This window comes from Dromiciops gliroides, chromosome 3, assembly GCF_019393635.1.
Source record: "Dromiciops gliroides isolate mDroGli1 chromosome 3, mDroGli1.pri, whole genome shotgun sequence".
NCBI lineage: Eukaryota > Metazoa > Chordata > Mammalia > Microbiotheria > Microbiotheriidae > Dromiciops > Dromiciops gliroides.
The window spans coordinates 16,301,650-16,323,122 of record NC_057863.1 but is presented as its reverse complement, the minus strand read 5'-3'; the positions used below and the strand labels follow the sequence as shown (position 1 = coordinate 16,323,122).

Below are 21,473 nucleotides of genomic sequence, written 5' to 3'. Positions count from 1 at the left end.
TGTCAAGTGTCTAAGACCAGATTTGAACTCAGGTCCTTCTGAATCCAGGGCCAGTGCTTTATCTACTGTGCCGCCTAGCTGTCCCACATATCTTCTTTGGGGCCAAGTTTGGTCATTATAATTTTATAGCACTTAGTTTCAATTTCCAATAACATTGTATAGAATGTCTTTGTTTTCCTGGTCCTGCTTACTTCACTTTGTATCAATTCATATAATTCTTCCCATGCTCCTCTCAATTCTTCATACTCATTGTTTCTTGCAGCCCAATAATATTGCATTCCATTCATTTACCTCAATTTATTTAACTATTCTCTAATTGACAAGCAGCTAGGTGACTCAGTAGATAGAGAGCCAGGCCTGGAGTCAGGAAGACCTGACTTCAACTCCAATGCAGGGGGCAGTGAGGTGGCACAGTGGATAAAGAACTGGCCTTGGATTCAGGAGGACCTGAGTTCAAATCTGGCCTCAGACACTTGACACATACTAGCTGTGTGACCCTGGGCAAGTCATTTAACCCTCATTGCCCCACAAAAAATCCACTGCAGACACTTCACATGGATTATTTGTGCTGAACCTGTGGTGGAGCATTCTGAGCTTTTATTGGTCTGATCATCCACAGTGAGATACACTGTCACTTGACTCTAAGATAGTGATGTCATTTTGGTCCTCTTTGAGAACAAAGGACAGCAACCAACCGTGTGACCATGGGCAAGTCACTTAATACTGTTTAACTTAGTTTCCTCATTCGTAAAAGGAGCTGGAGAAGCAAATGGTAAACTCCCCCAGTATCCTTTTCAAGAAAACCCCAAATGGGTCAGGAAGAGTTGTATATGCCTGAAATGTTTGAACAAAAACAGCAAAATTGATAGGCATTTGTTGTTGTTGCTATTGTTTCCAGTTCTTTTCAACTACTACAGAAAGTCTCCCTTTAATGCACAGTTTGAGTGTTTACATCATAACTAGGTTGTACTATGCCTGGCTCCAAATACAAAGGAAATAGAAGAGACTGAGGAATATCTGTTCTTCTTTTGAAGAGCTCATAGTCACAGCCTGTACCAGGACATAGCCCTTCAGGACTATCACTTCCTTTTTATCAGATACTAAGCTTCTTTGACCCAGCCTGCTGCTTCTCATTGTCGGAGCAGGGTGTTACCATCCGTGGAACCCCCTAAAATCATCTTTGGACAAACTCTGCTGCATAATGACAACTTCTTTATCCCAAGCCTCCCTGATGTCCTCCTTTGGGTCAACATTCTCTGTCTCTTCTGCCACTCCTCTGGCTTGGACAATAGACCCTTCACTGTACTGGCCACATGTCATCGTCTTTCCTAAAATGTCAAGTTCAGAACTGAACATAATAGTCCATGAACTAGATGACCAGGGAATAGCTAGCATGTATACAGTGCTTTGAGGCTTCCAAAGCTTCTTACAAATATTGCCTTGTTTAATGATGATGGTGATAATAGTTTGCATTTATATTGAGCCTACTACATGCCAGATACTATGGTAGGCACTTTACAAATATTATCTCATTTGGTCTTCTCAACAAAAATGCTGGGAGGTAGATGACATTATTATACCCATTTTACAGGTGAGGAATCTGAAGGAAACAGAGGTTAAGTGATTTGTCCAGGGACACATAGTTAGCAAGTGTCTGAGGCTGGGTTTGAACTCAGGTCTTCTTGATTCCCAACCCAGCATTCTATACACTGTCCATTTAGTTGTCTCTGTTGATTCAAACCAAGATTGTGTTAGATTTTGCGGGTCTATATTGTTATTATGTTAACCAATATTGACTTTGGAAGCCTTCAAAATGTCCACATATGCCTTGCCTATCATATATATATATATATATATATATATACACACACACATATATGTATATGTATGTATGTATGTATATATGTATGTGTATATGTATATATATATAGTTATAGTTATAGTTATATAGTGAGGCAATTAGAGTTAAGTCACTTGTCCAGGGTCACACAGCTAGTAAGTGTTAAGTGTCTGAGGCCAGATTTGAATCCAGGTGCTCCTGACTCCAGGGCCAGTGCTCTATCCACTGTGCCACCTAGCTGCCCCCCTGCCTTGCCTATCTTGATCAAGTCTCTTCCTTAGAAAGAAGTATACATTAGTCAATAGATGCTGTCATCTATAAATTCATCTAGATTTTGTGTATGACCTAATAACTTGGGTAATTCACAGGATATTGACAGAGTGGGGTCCTTGACCATGACCTGACTATAAATTAGCTTGAAATCTCCAAACTGCTTAACTTGTCATTTCAATATTCTTCAAATATCCTTATTTTTATTCTCCGAGTCTTCTTCTAAATTCAGTTTTCCAATTCAAAAGCATCACAATATGGATCAATCACATCAGCTATTATTCAGCCATCTCAGAGTCATGTCTGATCCTTTGTGACCTCATTTGAGGATTTCTTGGTAAAGATAATAGAGTGGTTTGTCATTTCCTTCTCTGGCTCATTTTACAGTTGAGGAAACTGAGGCAAACAGGTGATTTACCCAAAGTCACACATCTACAAAGTGTCTCAGTCCAGATTTGAACTCAGGACTTCCTGACTCCAGGCCTGGCACTCTCTATCTACTTTGCCACCTAGCTGCCCCAAATAATGTCAATGTCTTTAAAATAATGATGATATTATATTTATATTTAATGATTAACAATGCTAAACAATTTCTTAAATAGTCTAGAATAATAATAGTGATGTTAACATATATAGAGCACTTTAAAGTTTGCAAAGCACTTTACATGTTATCACATTTGCTTCTCACAACAACCATATGAGATAGATTCTATTATTATCCCTGTTTTACACAGGATAAAACTGAAATAGAAAGAGGTGACTTGCCCAGGGTCACACAACTATAACATGCTCAAGGCAGGATTTATCTCCCAAGGCATTCTATCCACTGGACCAGTTAGGTTTTATTAAGCAATGAATTAATAGTTACATGTAATTAATATAGATTGAATAAAAGCATAGCGATACCTATACAAAATTGACTTTGCAAATAAATACCATGAATTTTAAAAGAGTTGTCAGGTTGTGAAAGCTTTTCTGCTGCCATAGATATTTTTCAAAGAAAGAGTAGAATGAGAAATATTCTATTTTATTTGGACAGATCAAAGAGCAAAATGTTACCTGTTCACCATCTTCTGTTCCCTACAGGAAACATGCATAAAGTTCATTATTTACTCTTCACCAGAGGAGAAACATTATTTGGCAAAAGTGAGAGGAACTTGTGAGCCGACCATGTGTCCATGTTCGGTACAGAAAATATTTAGTTTAATAGTCTTATTGAAAAAGGGAAATTGCTTTTTAAGAAAAGGCAATCCTAAAAAATGATGATGGTATTCCTGGCCTTGTGATTTCATTAGGATGAGATACTGCCCCATGAACCTGAACTATCCCTGAAGGCTGGCACCTTCTCTGCAATTTCCGGCTTCCAAAGAGTGGCATGGAATAAGAGGCTAAGTAAATTGCCTAGAGTCATGTGCCACTGACTCCTTCACTTAAATCTAATTCACTGAAAGTTATGACATCACCTCTCATTGTCATGGTCCTCTTCCCAAATGAAGGACAAACAAGCATCTTTCTTCTTAGGCTAGCCAATAGTTGAGTATCTACCATGGATAGAGCACTCTTTTCAACTAGGCCCCACCTAGACTGTTCAGCAGTGATTGAACATGTTCTTCACCTCCCTCCTTGGTTGTAGATTATCTATGGCCAGATCATGAAGACAACAATTTCTCTCATAAAGGATATTATGATCCCAGTTCATATCATGGCTGAAAGGCACAAGAGAAGCAAAATTTAGAATTCTCCCTAATTCTCTTATGGTGGGACAGACACAAAATGAAAATATATGAGAATGCTCATTTTCAGAATCAAAATAACTCAGGTTGTCAAACTAGTCACTAACAGAAGATGGGTTTTTTCATCACTTTTGTATTTATTCTGCCCATACTGTGATTATAGAGATGGCCTGACTATGAAGCTTAGAAACAAGGAAGACCTGAGTTTCAGATCTCACTTCTGATACTTACAAGTTGTGTGACTCTTGCCAAGTGTTTCAAGAAACCCTGGAAGGGCCTATGTCAGAGAGGGGTTGGAACCTCAGTTGGTGGAAACAGGCCTTCTTCCAGGGAGGTCCTGATGCTTCTTTCATGTTGTCCCTTGTATATTATGCCTGATCCTTATTGGTTGTGTTCAGTTGTTTCAGTTGTGTTCAATCCTTTGTGACCTTGCGTGGAGTTTTCTTAACAGAGATACTGGAATGGCTTGCCATTTCCTTCTCTAGCTCATTTTACAGACGAGGAAACTGAAGGTCACATGGCTAATAAGTGTCTGAGGCCAGATTTGAACTAGAGTCTTCCTGACTCCAGGCTTTCTCCACCGAGCCACCTAACTGCCTCCTGTGAAAATATCTCACATTGGGGCAGCTAGGTAGTGCAGTGGATAGAGCACCGGCCCTGGATTCAGGAGGACCTGAGCTCAAATCTGACCTCAGACACTTGACACTTACTAGCTGTGTGACCCTGGGCAAGTCACTTAACCCTCATTGCCCCACAAAAAAAGAAAAAATATCCCTCGCATTATTTTACAGATATAATTTCTGTCTTACTATTTACCAAAATGCTGCCCAGAAGGTAATTGTTATTAAAAATAACAATTACCAAATTATAATAGCAGTTGATAATTATCTACCATTTTAAGATTCTCTAAGCATTTTACAAACATATCATCATGTTTTCTCCTCACAATAACCCCATGAGGTGGTTTTATTTCCCCATTTTACAAATGAAGAAACTGAGGCTCAGAGACATTAAGGTGAGTTGCCCAGGGATACACAGTTAGTAATGTCTGAAGCAGGATTTGAATTTGTGTCTTGCTGACTCTAAAACCAGTGCCCTTTATTTCTTGTGTCACCTGGTTTAATAATCTTTTTAGCAACTGACCTTTCAGGGAGTTAATGAATTGTTTTCTTGTCCCCAGATTAGGCACACCTACTGGACTAAACATGAGTCACAGTAATTAGTTTGTCTTCTGAAAAGCATTTCATTTTTATGGAAAGGCTGAATAATTCCCGTGTCATTCCCTTTTAAGGGAGGAGGCAGCTTCTTAAAGCTGCCACTGGCTACTTTACAGCAAATTCTAGCATCTGGCTCTGCCCACAGGAAGTGCCAAGCAAAGATTTGGATATCAAAGGTCCCTTCCAGGGCTACAGTTGTGAGTCTAGAATACATCCAGCAGCCCAGCAGTTGGTTCCTATGGCTAGCTTTAGGTCTGAAAAGAATGAAATTCCAGTTTTCCTATGGTTGTTTAGGGACTCATTCATCTGGATCCTTTAAGATACTCCCTAAGAAAAACCTCCCCTTCACCTTTCTCTGTCCATATAGGGAATCATTGGTGCTCTGCCCAAAGGAATATAAGTTTTGATTGCTTAAACCTCATAAGATGTGTGGGACTAGATTTTTTTAAAGGATCATTCCTTAACCCCGAATCACTTTGACTCTCATAGATTGGCCCACAATAGGTCCCTACCCAAGCCTCATTGACCATTGTTTGATCGCTTAATAACTCAGAGTGAGGGTAAAAAGCAGTTGTTTCTGTTTTGGCCAGAAATCCTGAGGGTCTTCCCCTCCCAAACCTTCTTTTCCTCCCTCATCTTTCCCTCCCTCCCTCCCTCCCTTCCTTTCTTCCTTCCAACATGGATTTAGGATAACTCAGAAGAAGTTTCTCTTGTGAGAAGCAAAACCAAAGGTGACCAGATAACAAGACAGACATATCGAGGAACTAAGTACTATTAAAATTTAGCTTGGCCAACTAGATATCAGAAGAGGCACACCTAAGAAGTAAGGGGAGATAAAATTCTATATCAGTAAATTCAATTAGGCATGGCTACTACCTGAGCTAGGAGACAGAGAGAACTCCAGAATTCAGCTCTATCATTCCAAAAGAAAAACCCCCCTGACTCTTAGGAATCTTTCCTCAGCCCCCCAGCCCCAAAAGGAATTTTCCATTGTCAGGTGGTCACCCCATCCATCCTCTGTAAAAGCTTTGACCTTCCTTTTGTTCTGGGAGGAAGAGGTTTCTAAGCCATCTCCTCCCCTTGAGACTAAGTCTTCAACTTCCCTCTCGGTCACTTACTCTCTCGTCCAATAAAGAACCACTTTTTTTTTTTTCTAATTGGACTGTGTGCAAAAGTGTAATTCTTTACAGAGGAATATCTAAGGACCCCTACCAACTATTTCCCCAAGATACTTCCTTCCATCTATCCATTCATTCATTTTGACTAGGTAAAGGAGGCTATTCTTTGCCACACTTCTTGCCTAGCCTTAATCACTGAATGGGCATTGCCTCAGGTAAACTGAGACCAGGGAAAGACCTTAGCTTAAAAAGGTCAGAGTCTTCCACTGCATATGGGGCCACCTCTAGTCATCCTGATGAATATCTTGCCTCTGTACCCAGATGGCTTTGAAGGAGAGAGTGAAGCTGGTGACCTGCACAGCCCTCCCACACTTAAATCCAGTTCACTGCAAGTCATGACATCACCCCAATGTCATGGTCCTCTGTGAGAATGAAGGACAAACAAGAAGAAAGATAAAAAGGTCTTGGAGGATGAAAGAGAAGGATAACTGGGTCTTCTTCGTTTTCACTGAAGACCCAACAAGGAGACATAGGATTAATGAGTAACATAAGGATTTCAATGAAAATTTCAAAAATCATTTCGCTCTGACAGAGGATGTTATTTGGGATGCAGGAAGTTGAAGTTGGAAGACAGTTTTAAAATAAAAACCCTTAGAGTTGGAAGCAATCTTAGAGTCCATTTCCTTGTGTCTCCACTTGAAGCATAGATCTCTCCTTCATAGCAACCCTGACAAATAGTCATCTCAGCTCTGCTTGAAGCCCTTTTGTGATGGGGAACCCATTACCTACAAAAGCAGCTCATTCCACTTGTGCTTGTGATGCTTTTCAGAAAGTTTTTTTTTGGCTACAGTTGGCCTGGTAAGATGCAGTTGAGGTCTTTGGAAAATGAGGGATGGATTTGCTGACTTGTCAAGATTTTTTTTTTCAACCCTGTGATTCAATTTGACTAAAGATAAATACCATTTTAATGTGTTTTAGAGGCAGTCGATAAAACCTAGCTGAGCAATCTAGTGTTTAACTGTACCAAGACATTGCAATTTTGTACTCTTGCCCACTGTAATGGCTTGTTAAGTGTTTTGTCTATTATGAAATTATGCTGGAGCATTGTCTCAATGAATATCTGTGTCTGAGTCAATGCAATATATCAGCAGAGCTGGTGATTATTCTGTGCATTTGGATATACATCACTGACACTCTCATAGAGGTTTTAAATTCAATTGTGTAAAATACTTGGGTTTTACTTGGAATGATACTAGGAATAATGAAATTATTTTGAAAAGTAAACTAGTTGTAGTTATATATCTTAGATGAATAGGTTTATGAATTAATGGCAGCCTGGTGGCACAGTGGATAGAGCACCAGGTCTGAAGTCAGAAAGACCTATCTTCATGAGTTCAAATCTGGCCTCAGAGGCTTACTAGCTGTGTGACCCTGGGCACGTCACTTAAGAGAAGGAAATGGCAAATAACTCCAGTATCTCTGTCAAGAAAACCCCAAATGGGGTCATGAAAAGTCGGAAATGACTGAACAACAGCAACAAGGAGGAGCGCTTTGCCCATTCCTTCCTCTCAGTGGAAAATGCTGACTGATTCTCAGACATTTTTCTCTGAAGGGAGGGAAGGGATGGAGAAGTCATCTTTGGCCTCCCTAAGGCAGGACCCCACATTAAGAATCAGGTCTGTGCTTAGTTGTTCAGTCATTTTCAGTTGTGTCTGACTGTGACCCCATTTGAGGTTTTCTTGGCAAAGATACTAGAGTGGTTGTTATTTCCTTCTCCAGATCATTTTACAAATGAGAAAACTGAGTCAAATGGGGGTAAGTGACTTGCCCAGGGTCACAAAGCTAGTAAGTGTCTGAAGTCAGATTTGAACTTGGGAAGATGTCTTCCTGACTCTAGGCCTGGCACTCCATGCACTATGGTGCCACCTAGTGCCCCTCTCTGCCTGGTTAGTGTTTAAGAAATGTCACTTCTATTGCATATTATTTCCCCTGGGGTCTTCCAGTACAAAATGGCAAGATACCAGTTGTAAGGACCTAGATGGGGAAAAGCAATGGAAATGGAACTAGCATGTATTCCACTCCTATACTGTACAGAGGAGAAGGCAGCAGGGCACAGTGGGTGGAAAGCTGGCCTGAGAGTCTGGAAGACCTTGCTTCAAGCTCGGCTTGGTACATCCACTTAAAGTGGGACCCTGGACAGCTCCTCTGTTCTTCCAAGCACCTATTGTTGCAGATTTGTTTATGTGCATTGGTATAAAGTATTTCCTCTGGGGAGTTCTTTATACTGATGAAATCATGGATCTGAATTAAAAAAGTATACTAGGCACTCTGCTCTGAAGGTACTGAGACTACAAGGACAAAAAAGGAAACCGGATTCTGTGTCTAGAAATACAAGCCGTATGCGTCATGATTAGCTTGCATTGATTTTAGTAAATATGTACATACATGTATATGTGTATATATGTGTGTCTATACATATATATGTATATATATGTATATGTATAAATACATATGTGTGCATCATTTCCTCAGTAGATCATAAACTCCTTGCGGGCATCCCAGCTGCCAGCATTGTACATGGGACTTAATAAATACTGATTTCCTGATAGGTGATACTTCATTTTCCACCTGAGTCCAAGCCCTCATTGCTTTGTCCCTTTTTCCTGATTTTCTAACCCAGGACTTCTTAAATTTTTTCCACTGAAGATCCCTTTTTGCCTAAGAAATTCTTACATGATGCCAGGTATATAGGTATATATAACCATTTACTGTTGCCAATTTTTTGTGACCCCTACATTCCATTCTATGACCCCATGTGGGGTCATGACTCACAGTTTAAGAAGCTTTGATTTAGTGTATGTACCATTGCCAGGATCCTTCTGTAATTCTCCAGTTAGTTCTCATTGCATTTTTATGTGTGCTATCTCCACTAATGCGGACAGCCATCCTTGCATCCCTTAGTATATAATAACAATGACCAACATTTATTGAGTGTTTGAATGTTTGCAAAGCACTTTACATGTATGAAGCAGTGGGTAACAGCACTGAACTCAGAGTCAGGAAGACCTGACTTTGAATCTTGCCTCAGATTCTTACTACCAGTGTGACCCTGGGTGAGTCCCATGACTTCCTAAGGCCTCAGTTTTCTATTATATAAAACAATGGGTATGTGCAGGGTTGAACTATAAAGGGTACTTAATAAATGTTTGACTTATTGACTGATTGTCCTATTCTCTAGTCATTGTCTGAATGCCTCTGCTAATTGTTGCCTGTACCCCTCATGGAACATTTGTTTATATCTCTCTCTATACCTTTGTCTTACATTTCTTTGTACCCTCCTTACTATCTTTCAGAAGACTTTGCACATGGTAGACCTCAGTAGAATATAAGCTCCTTGAGGACAAAGACTATTTTATTTTTTTATTTGTAGCTCCAGCTCCCAGCCTAATTCCTGGCACATAGTAGGTACTCAAAAATGCTTATTGAATTGAATGGTAAACGCTTAGTAAACATGCTTGATTACTGGAGTGCCTATTGGAAACTCTATACATTAATTTTTTTCTTTTTGTTTTTCTTTTTTTTTTTTTTAGTGAGGCAATTGGGGTTAAGTGACTTGCCCAGGGTCACACAACTAGCAAGTGTTAAGTGTCTGAGGCCGGATTTGAACTCAGGTACTCCTGACTCCAGGGCCGGTGCTCTATCCGCTGCGCCATCTAGCTGCCCCTATACATTAATTTTTAAGAGTTAGTCAGTAGGCATTTATTAAGTGCCTACTATATCCTGGGCACCAAGTTACAGGGGATACAGTGCCGGATTAGTAATGCATATTCCTTTGTATGATAAGGGGATAGATGATCTCAGAGGACCCTTCTAAGTTCTGATATTCTATGCTTCTTATGCACTTTCTCTCTCCTCTGATCCTTCTTCTACTCAAGGGTACAAAGGCAATCTAAGATGATGGCTGACCCATAGGGGATCAAGCCTATGAACTTGGTCCCATTTGTACCAAGCCTTATCTAGCTGAGTTAAGAAGTCTGGATCTGCCCAATTGTGTGATTTCATGTGTGTAATGGGTATCGTATTTCTTGTCTTCTCAATGGGTGGGGGAAGGGAAAGCAGGAGGGAGAGAATTCAGAACTGAAAAAACCAAAACCCAACCCAATATTAGCTAACAGGTTTCCTCACTTCTAGTCCAGACCTTTATGCAACACACCTTATTCTTTCTCAATTCCAGGTGCAAATTAAAATTGTTGATTTAAAAAAGGCTTATTCTCTGTGCCTCAAAATGAGATATTTTTAGACATCTTATTAATCTTACAGACTCACATGGTCAGTCAACGAGCATTTATTAATGATTCTTATGGGCCAGTCACTGTGCTAATCACTAGAATTATAAAAGATAGGCCAAAAGTCCCTATCCTCAAGGGACTAACAGCCTAACATTCAAATGACTATATATACACAAGATGTATACCGTGTAAATGGAAGGTCATCTTAAACATGCATTTGCATGGTTTGTCTCAAAGACTATCTTGTGACATTCATTTAAATAACTTTGATTTTGGTACTACCAGTTTTTGAGTAATAAACAATTTCTCCAGAAGAAATATAATTCAAGCTTAGTTTAATCCAGCAACCAATGCTCTATTTTAATTTGTGAGACTTTTAATTATGGGTGTGAAACTAAATTTTAGAAGCATTAAAATAAGACACCTTTTAAAACTGGCTGTTTTAAAGTTAAGAAAATGTTGGCAGAGCTTGTTTGTAATGAATATAAATTGAAGTGACAAATGCAAGTCAACATGAATCTCCTAACAGAAAATGTGCTACTGTTACACAGAGCAAAGGCTATCTTGGGGAAAGCAGCATCATGATGCTCCTTGAAGTTTGAGTCAGCTTCCATGATCTGACTTGGTGCCAGATCACACATTTCTCTAACAGCTCAGTTTCCTTGATTCCCTGAATCAAACTCATCTTTCAGTTCCTGGCACCTTTGGTTGCCAATCCAGTGTTTTGTGCCATCAAGATTCCCAGTAGCTGTTATATGCCTGAACCAAAGTTGTCTTTTCATTCTTGACGCCTTTGGTTGCCAATCCAATGTTTTGTCTGACATTGAGATTTCTAGTAGGTGTCATGTGCCTTGTTGAGCAGGGGTTGAATATGTCCTCATCTCTTTTACAGTTGAAAGATGCATGAGTGTAATGCAGTCTGGGACCCAGATGATCAAACTGAAGAGTGGAAGCAAAGGCCTGGTCCGGCTCTTTTACCTGGATGAGCACCGCACCCGACTCCGATGGCGACCCTCCCGGAAAAGCGAGAAGGCAAAAAGTGAAGTTGACCTTTTGGGTTCATGTTTTGCCTGGGGATAGTAATGGATTAGTGATTTCTGTGCCTTTTTAATGTCATGGAGCCTTCTGCAGTATGGTGAAACCTATTGATTCTTTCTCAGGATTTTAAATATGTAAAATAAAATATCCAGCATTCCACAGGAAACAAATTATATTAGAAATATATTTATCAAAATATAGTAAAAAAATCCCCTAAATCCACAGACCCTCCAAGTTAAAAACCTATTAAAAAGGAATCATATGAGGTGATATTTTTCCAAGGTTCAGATCTTGCTGATGGGAGTGGCCAGAAAGAATTGGTCACTGCCCTTGGCAGGCAAGAGGTTGATTAAAAAAATTCCCCATAAACCTTGCAGTCATGCTCTAAGTGTGAATTTCTTTAGTTTTCTTTTGTTGTTGTTCTTAAGTGATATTAATATTTGTTGTTAAGATGCATCAAATGTGGCCTTTGGATTCAGGGAAGAATTGTCTTCAGACTGCCTGAGCTCTGACACAAACTCCTTCCATCACCCAAATAAGTTATTTGATTGCCTCTTTGCCTCGGGGATAGGTAGACTGGTAATAAGAAGAAAGAACAATAATGATAATGATATGGGTGGGGAAATTAGGAGAAACATGTATACCCCAATCTAATTGGTTCAGCAAAACCAGAATGCAAAATTGGAATTTTGCCGAATGATGCCACAGGGTTTGATGAAAGAGAAATAATGTTGTTGGGGCCATGGTTTTTTTTTTTTTAAGCTCATACCTAGAATTAATTTCCAGACTGGCAGAACAGTCCAGAATTAGGCTTTGTGTTTTATACTTTGCCTTTTTCTAGTTCCTGCAGTACCACAGTGATTATATAAAAGGACCCAGAGATTTAATTAATAGAGAACAGGAATTCTCAACCTGCTAGCCATGGCTTCCCAAAGGATCTATTGCTACATTTCAGGAAATCTGAGACTTTAGATGGGAAAAACTACATCTTTATTTTCACTGACTTCCAACTGAAATGTGGTTCTTTGTTCAGTTATGATTATGAGTAACAAAACATTCTCTGAGAAGAGGTCTTAGACTTTCCTGGGCTGCTAGAAGGCTCTGTGACCCACAAAAAGAACCCTTGGGAAACTAGCAATTAAGAACTACTCTAAATATAATAGAAACAGAACCAATACTTCATTGAGAAAATGACTCCTACATTACTATCTGTTCATCTATATACCTAAGATTTTCATGGAAAAATCAATCTGAAAGCGAAGTCTCAAGTGCTTCTCCACAGTTTTTCAGTTAGTTTTATTCTTCCCGAGTTGAGGCAATGTGCAAAAGAGATTCAGATAGCACCTCTAAAGGTTTTCAGTTCTTGTGACTCTGGGTAGCTCCAACAACTGCTTGTTACCTTAGCTCCCCTGGACTTGTCCACCCAATCATAGATGAGTTTTAATGGGGAAGTCCACAGTGAATGCATCCATGTCCAGAAAAGCATTGAGTAGAGTGTTGGACTTAGATTCAAATCATGCCTCAGATACTTACTAGATGTGTGATGCTGGATAAGTCACCTTGCCTCTCTGCTCCTCAGTTTCCTTATCTATAGAATGCTTTGGTTTTTACTGATGGAGGCCTCTCTCTCAAGGCCGCCTTAGAGTGCCGGCTCCTCCTGGGGAGACCTCTCTGAGGGTGTGGCACTGCCAACATTTTATCTCCTCCCTTCTCAGCCCAGAAGCAGTGTCCCTACCCCAGCTCCTTGATCTCCCCATGCATCCTCACTAGTGCCCTGTCTCTGACTCCCTTTTCTCTTGCAGTAATTATTGATTCGATTTACAAAGTCACCGAGGGCCGACAATCCGAGCTCTTCCACAGACAGGCCGAAGGGAGCTTTGACCCAAGTTGCTGTTTCACCATCTACCATGGAAACCACATGGAGTCATTGGACCTCATCACCTCCAACCCTGAGGAGGCGAGAACCTGGATCACCGGCCTGAAGTACCTCATGGCCGGAATCAGTGACGAAGACTCCCTGGCCAAACGACGGAGAACCCATGACCAATATCCTTTGCCAAGTGTGAGGCGGCACAGCGGGGGGCCAACACCTGGGTGTAAGTCCTGCCCTGGGTTCCTGGGCAAATCAGCAGCTCACTGTTCTGAGCCAGTGCTGGTGATCCCAAAGAGAAAGGGCTCCCTGCTTATTGACCTAGCATCTGGAGTGTAATGTATTTTTCTTTATTTTATTAAATACTTCCTCTGGTTCTGGCCAAATTCTAGGCAACTCTCAAAGACCATCTTATAGAGAAGGGGCCAACCTTTAAAAATTTTTTTTTGGGGGAAACATAATTTATATATAAAATCTCTGTAAGAAACCACGTAAAATGACAGGAATCTCCACCTTACATAAGAATAATGAAACATCCCCACACAATATAAATTCCAACCTTCTTTGGTAAAAGAGGATTTCTCACCTTGGTGTTCCCATAGCAAAGGGACTTTCTCTGAGGTGCGTCTGTTGGTTTTTTTTCTTTTTTGTTTTGTTTTTGGTGAGGACTTGACCCACCTTGCTTTCTCTTAGTTTTGAGGCTCAGAGTTGGGTTTTCCCTCACTCCATTGTCATGCTTCTTGGCGCTATCAATATAGAAGCTGTGGAGACTTCAGACTGCCCGAGCTCTGACACAAACTCCTTCCATCACCCATGAATGTTTGCTTCAAGTGAGCCAGAGTTAGCTCACCCTCCTTCCACTCCCTCCCCTTCGCCAGGAGTGATGAACCTGTCCTAGCGGTTTTTGTCTTTCGGGAGAAGCTTTTGATCATCTCCCAGAAAGCAGTGAACTGACCTATAGAAATTCTTCCCCCCTTTCTTTGCCTGGAGTCTCTTTCCTTGGCTATGGAAGGGACCCTGAGCAGAGCGACGTGTAGGGGAAATCAAGTTGTCACGGGCTGTCTTATTGTCCATGATAATAATGCTAGTTATTCATGCAGCGATTTTAAGATTCACAAAATCGGGTCCTTAGAGGTCATTTAGCATAACTTCCTCACCTTAGAGATGAAGAAACTGAGGTCCAGGGAGTGAAGCAATTTGTCTGGGGCCCCACAGGTAGCAAATGGCCGAGATCACAGAATTCCAGAGCCAGAAAGAACCTCAGGACTAGTCCTCATTCTGTAGGTGAAGAAAATGAGCCCAGAAGGGTTAGGGACTCACCTGTGGCTGCACTGTTAAATGATGGAAGCCACATTCAAAGCCAGGTCGGCTCCCAAGCAAGGCCAGTCCTCCACCCACTGCTTCCTGTAGATACATAAGGTTGGACTTAGTGATGAGTCAACTCAGAACAGGAGCAAAAGCCCTGGACTTTGGTTGGGAGATCCGGCCATGAATCCTGGCTCTGACACTTACTAGCCCATGACCATGGGCAAGTCAGTCCGTCTCAGTTTCCTCACCTACATAAAGAGAATAGCGATGTGTAGACTGCTTAGCTCACAGGATTGTTGGGAGGAAAGTGCCTTGTAAATTCCAAAGCACCATGTAAATGTGAGTATGTATCGTTAACAACACCCCCTTGTTCCCTTAGAGAAGCTCAGTCTGTATCTGTGGCCTTGATGGAAGGAATTCTTGAGGTTCTGCAGGTGTGTGACCCACATAAGCCATTTGCTGGGTTTGGAAGGCTCCCTATCTTTGGCAATTAAAAAAATAATGATACAAAGTAACTGAAAAACTCTGCCCTGGGGGAAGCTAGGTGGCACAGTGGATTCAGGAGGACCTGAGTTCAAATCCAGCCTCAGACACTTGACACGTACTAGCTGTGTGACCCTGGGCAAGTCACAACCCCAATTGCCTCACCAAAAAACCCAAAACCCCAAACCAAAAACCAAACCAAAAAAACCCAAAAAAAACTTTGCCCTGGGCTACCCTTCATTTAGGTGGTCCTGTGCCCTTGCTGTCCATAGGCTGTATGTATGTGTGTGTGTGTGTGTGTGTGTGTGTGTGTGTGTGTGTGTGTGTGTGTATGTCCTGAGATAGGCCATGCAATAGATTTATATTGAGCCATTTGAATGCAGAATCATTTTTAGGACGTTCAGCTGGGCTCTGGGGTACAGTGAAAACACTCTCACATGCAGATGTCTGTATACATGCATACATACACACACATACATACATTTCTACATACATACATATATACTTTACAGCTTTTTTGTATCTTAGACTTCGATACTCATCAACAGCGACAATTGCCAATGTTGATTTAATGTTTTAAGGTTTAAGACAGTATCGAAAGCATACCAAGGGATGAATGAAGCAGTCCGTGCCCTCAAGGGAAGACAACATAGCAATTTGTTTTTGCATTTGCTACATTGAGGATCCTCAATAAGTGATAGTTGATTGCTTTTAAATGTAGCAACAAGTGCTTCCCTGCCTCTTTAGAAGCTGGGTGCTCCCTCCAGCAGCAATTCAAATGGTGACTTTTCTGGGGGTGAATCACCTGCATTTCTTCCAGGATTCAGCCCATGCATTATAGGGCTTGTTTTTGCTTTCACAGTTTTATTCCAGGGAAACATTTCCTCACCTTGGATGGCTAGGGAACTTGGCATGCCAAGATATCAGGGCATTTCCTGACACATTAACTCACTACCCTCGAAGTGGCTGCACATCACACATACCTCCATTGATTGTATTCATGAACAGTTTTTAGAAGCTCCTCTCATTTGTTTGTGTCTTCCTCCGGGGGACTGGCAGCCTGCTCTGTTTATATTAATAAGGTTGGGTTGGCAGGTTAGGAGCTGAAACACAAAATAACTGAAAACATATCAGCTAGTCACTGAGAGATAATCTCTGAAGAAATTTGGCAGCCGTTTGCACTACCAGAGGAGAGAGGAGATGTGTGAAGGAATTAGTTCAAGTAGACAGGCAGGGGAAAGCAGAAATTAGCTTGAGTCCAGTTCTGGTGAAAAAGGAATCCTTCTGATACACAGAGGGGGCCAGAATTTAGTGTAGGCCATTGTGACTGCATGAAATCCCTGACTGAACACACAGATGCTTACATTAACTGAAGAGAAGAGGTTTAGGCTCTTTCATTAGTTCTGGATTTCACTTAAGACTAAGAATTTCAATGGTGAATAGATGTTGAACATGAGAGAAGATAATAAATCTGAAATGGTAAGAAAATCTCTTTAGGTTAAAATGTAATATGGTGCCTCCCTGTAATCATAGATAAATTGGACCAATCAAAAACGACTCTATGTCCCTTGCTGAAGAAGAAATAGATGAATTACTTGGTCTGGCATTCCAAGTTCTCCATAGGGGCAGCTAGCTGGTGTAGTGGCTAAAGCACCAGCCCTGGATTCAGGGAGACCTGAGTTCAAATCTGGCCTCAGACACTTGACACTTACCAGCTATGTGACCCTAGGCAAGTCACTTAATCCTCATTGGCCCCCCCAAACAAAAACAAAGTTCTCCATAATCTGGCTCCTACCTCCTTTCTCAGCCTTATGTCACTCAACTCCCTTTAAAGTACTCTATGTTCCAACTAAAGCCAACTTCTAGGGATCACATCCTATTTATTGCCATTGTGAGTCATGTGGGTGAGTCTTCATACTTGGAGTACACGTCCTCCGTATTTCTCTGCCTATTGAAATCCTCCCCTCCAAGCTCTACCTCAGGGGCAATGATGACTCGTTTTATTTTATTTTTTATTTTTTGGCCGGGCAATAAGGCTTAAGGCTTTATCCACTTCGCCACCTAGCCGCCCTGAAGGCTTGTTTCATTGATGAGTATTTCCCACCCACAGCGAGGTGGCGTATAAAGCACTGGGCATGGAGTCAGGAAGACCTGAGTTCAAATTCAGTCTTAGCCACTTACTAGTTGTGTAACCCTGGGCAATTCGCTTAACCTTTATCTTCCTCAGTTTCCTTATCTTTAAAGTGGGGAGGATAGTATTAGCACCTGCTTCTCAGGGCTGTTGTGATGATAAAGTGAGATAACAGTTAGGATACTACATAAATGGCGCGGCCAGGTGGCACACTGGATAAGGTGCAAGACGTAGACTCCAGAAGACTAGTCTTCCTGAGTTCAAATATACCCTCAGACACTTGCTAGCTGTGTGACCCTGGGCAAGTCCCTTCACTCTGTTTGCCTCAGTTTCCTCACCTGTAAAATGAGCTGGAGACTGAAACAGCAAACCCCTCCAGTATCTCTGCCAAGAAAACCCCTAATGGGGTCACAAAGGCAGCCATGACTGAAAATGACTGAACAACAGTAATACAACTATGTAAATACAAGGTCTTGTAATTCATCCTTCTCATATATATCTTGAGAGCCTTTTTTTGGGAGCTTTCTTTTTTCCTGATCAGGTTGTGAGCTTCCTGTGGCCAGTGACTATGTTGATTTTTTTTTATTCTTATGTTGTTAGCATCCAGAGTCATGAATTGCACATAGTAGGCACTTGATAAATGTAAGTTGAATTGCATTCCAGACTGTGTTGAATTAAAGACTCCTTTGATATCCGCACTCCCACTGTGTTTTTAACATCGTTTCACAGCTGCTGGATAGAAAATGGATGTGTTCTTTACTCATCTTCTCAGTTTCATGTGGCCAAAAGAATCCTTTCCTTTTTGATTTTCTGGGTATATTAAATATGAATAATTTACTCAGTGTCTTCTTGGAAGCTCATGTCTTCTTTAATCATGAAGAATAATTTTAAGATCTCAGAATACTTGACTTGCAATTGATTCTTCTAATGTGTACGATGTTGCTGGAGGGAGGAAGTGTGTGTGTGTGTGTGTGTGTGTGTGTGTGTGTGTGTGTGTGTGTGTGTGTGTTTAAACAAAATCTTTATGCTGCGCATCCTAGGATTTATGCTTAGCATCCTAGGACTTAGACCAGAAGAGTTGGGTCAAAATGATACCATCCAACCCCTTTCACTTTCTAGATAAGGAAACTGAGTAAGCAAATGAGGTGCTCAGTCACATTGGTAGTAAATAGCAGGGTCAAGATTCGAATCCAGGTGTCTTTCCACTATAGCAAGAGAAGGGAAGACAGTCATGGTCCAGAAAATCTGTAGCTTGGGGAGAGGGGAAACTTACCTTAGTTTCTGGCCTCCTCTGTCCTTTCTTGCTCTTGATGTAAGATCCCAATGCCTTTCGAGAAGGGCTGCATTCATGACCAAGAGTCTGATCCGAACTAAAAAATATTGACATGACTGAAAATACCACAGTTAATTATGACTCAGTCACCTATAAATCATGCCCCTGAGTTCCGAACATAAAAAAGTATTTCAATCCATTTAAAAGGGTAGTACCATCAATTTAGTATAATTCATTTATCATGTATTCATTATTTGAATTCATTGATCACGTATTGGATTTGGGGCAGCTAGGTGCCTGGAGTCAGGAGATCCTGTGGTCAAATACAGCTTCAGACACTTGCTGTGTGACCCTGAACAAGTCACTTAAATTTGCCTCAGTTCCCTTATCTATAAAATGAGCTGGAGAAGGAAATGGCAAACTAGTTCGGTATCTTTGCCATGAAAATCCCAACTGGGAACATGAAGAGTTAGACATGACTGAAATGAATGAATAAAAACATTGATTATTTTGTTAGTTTATAATTTTTTATGAGATACTTGGGAGAAAGGCTTTGCCAAGTGAGAAATGGGAGTGAGACTATGAGGAAACCCTTAACAAGAAGTGATGCCTGATGCCTAGGTGCTGGAGAGCCCTCTGGGTGAGGAGTTGTGCCCGAGGAAGGAGCCAGAGAGGGGAGTGAGTTTGGAGGAAGGCTGGAGTGTGAAGAGAGGGTGCTCAAGTCTGGGAACTGGGGGTCTGAAGAAAACGAACTAGGGGACTCTGCTGGCTGCCCGCTGGAGCTGCCACAAAGATCAACATGGTATAATTGGCAGGGGGTGCTGAGTATGAATTGGATCGCTGTAGGGGCAAGTCGAGGACTGTCTGGATCTCTCTTTCTCTGGGAAGTTTGGAGGACTATTTCCTTGACCTTTGTGTTGCATGTGGGTGAAGCAGACCTTTGAGGAGGCTGACAAGAATGGGGACGGCTTATTGAATATCGAAGAGATCCACCAACTGATGCACAAACTCAATGTGAACCTGCCCCGGAGGAAAGTCCGGCAAATGTTTCAGGTAAAGCATGCCCATAAAGACCAAGGAGGCAGAAGATGATCAGTAGAGGGAGCCTTGAAAGGCTCATGTCAGGGCATCCATAGATATGAGGCATATGAGTTGCAATCAGGAAAGATTTGGGTTCATGTCCTGTCTTTGACATATTCAACTTGTGTGCCTTTAAACAAGTCATTTAACCTCTTAGTTCCTCAAAACATTCTCTAAGACTATAAATTACAGAGGAGTTGCCTATCTTCATTTCTGGAGGGTATTCCTACACCAGGAGCTCCCCTTACTGATGAAATGACAGGTGTGGAATTTTCTCTCTTCCCCTACCCCCATCCCAACAACAAATAATAACAGAGAGATTTACTTTGTTGGAGAAACCTGAGTGCTTTCCCCTCTTCCTCTCCATCAATATCACCCTGTTACATAACGATTTTTAGTTTTTATTGGAAATCCACGAAAGAAAAATTAATATGGTGTCAGTGTCTCATTCTAAAATGTCCATTTTAATTCTGACTTAATAAGATGTTGCTACTTGAGCCACAGAATCTGAGTTGGGCGAATCTCAGAGACCATTGTAACCCAACCTGTACCTGAATGAGAATCCCAGTCACAGTGGACTTGAGAGGTGCCCATCAAACCTTGGCTAGGAGGGGGAAACTTGCCACTTTGCCTCAGCTTCCCATTCTACTTCCAGTCAGCTCCAGTGGCTAAGAAAGCTTTCCATCCTAAATCTGTACCTCTGTATCATCCACCCATGGCTGCTAGTCCTGCCTTCTGAGGCCAAGCAGAATACATTCATGCCTCTTTCAAAGGACAGCCCTTCAAATACTTCAAGAGGCCACTATTTTCTATGCTCACGCATCTCACTTTTAGACAAGGTTTTGCTCAGACCTTAAGGTTTTCAAATGTCTAATCAGTCAAGGAAGCAACAGAGCATCTTGACCTGGGCACAGTCTTCATCAACAAGTACAATGTTCTGTATTCTGGATGCACTCCTGAGCTCTTGATTATATTTGGCCTTCCCGCGCAAGCTCAGATTTGGGGGAAAGAGCTTTAGTAGAGAAATGTTCAGCAGACCCAGTTTCCAAGATTTGCAGAATTTCTATCTTCCATTTATCAAGTGAACCCAAGGATCAAATTCTTTCACAGGCTATTGGACAAAGAAATAGTAGTTGTTGGTATTAGCAACTAGCCTCATAGAAAGACTTTATGAAGGAGTCCTTCTCCAAGGATTTGGTTTTTTTACTGCATTATAAGCAAGCCTTTTTAAAGCCCAAATACTTTCAGAAATTCCATGTTTAATTCCACATTTCAACTGAGGACACTCAGCTGAATCCACATTCTTAAATCCACATTCTTAAAAAACATTTTCCTGCATGCTCTGATTCGTCTCTGTCCTGTGGGAAGAAGACTGAGGAGTTCTGCCTGGTTCAGAGTCAGGCCAGGGAGCAGGGCAGTGGGGTTCCATAGGATTGCAATCCTCCTGAGGCTATAGTTACTCTGGGAGAAGGGATGCTCTGCCTCAAGAGAGTCCAATCTGTGCTGCTAAAGAATTGGGAAGCCAGAGGATTGTAGATCAGAGATGGAAGGTCCTTTGGTCTAATATGCTCACTTTTATAGATGAAGAAACTAAGGCACAGAAAGGAGACTTCCCCAGGGTCACCCAGCTAGTATCAGGATTTGAGTCTGTGAAGCTCTGAGTCTGATACTCTGCCTAGCTGATTGAGGTAGGCACAGGAAAAGGGGCTGCTATGGCAATGGGAACCCGGGCAGTTGTGCCACATGGCATCATGGGTCAGCAAAGGACAGTCAGACATGGAGGTTGTCTTTGTAAGGAAACATGCCTCCCCTCCAGAAGGCCG

The 21,473-nt window shown here is 41.4% G+C and overlaps 1 protein-coding gene across 2 annotated transcripts in view; it reads left to right on the top strand.

Annotated features, from left to right (window-relative positions):
* Positions 1-21,473, top strand: part of PLCH1 (phospholipase C eta 1) — a 239,848-nt gene that overhangs the window by 141,724 nt on the left and 76,651 nt on the right. For both annotated transcript variants that reach the window (XM_043998386.1, XM_043998387.1), the window contains 3 exons: positions 11,360-11,506; positions 13,308-13,551; positions 19,494-19,623. In XM_043998386.1, the coding sequence (XP_043854321.1) occupies positions 11,360-11,506; positions 13,308-13,551; positions 19,494-19,623 (521 nt within the window). The remainder of the gene's footprint in view (positions 1-11,359; positions 11,507-13,307; positions 13,552-19,493; positions 19,624-21,473) is intronic.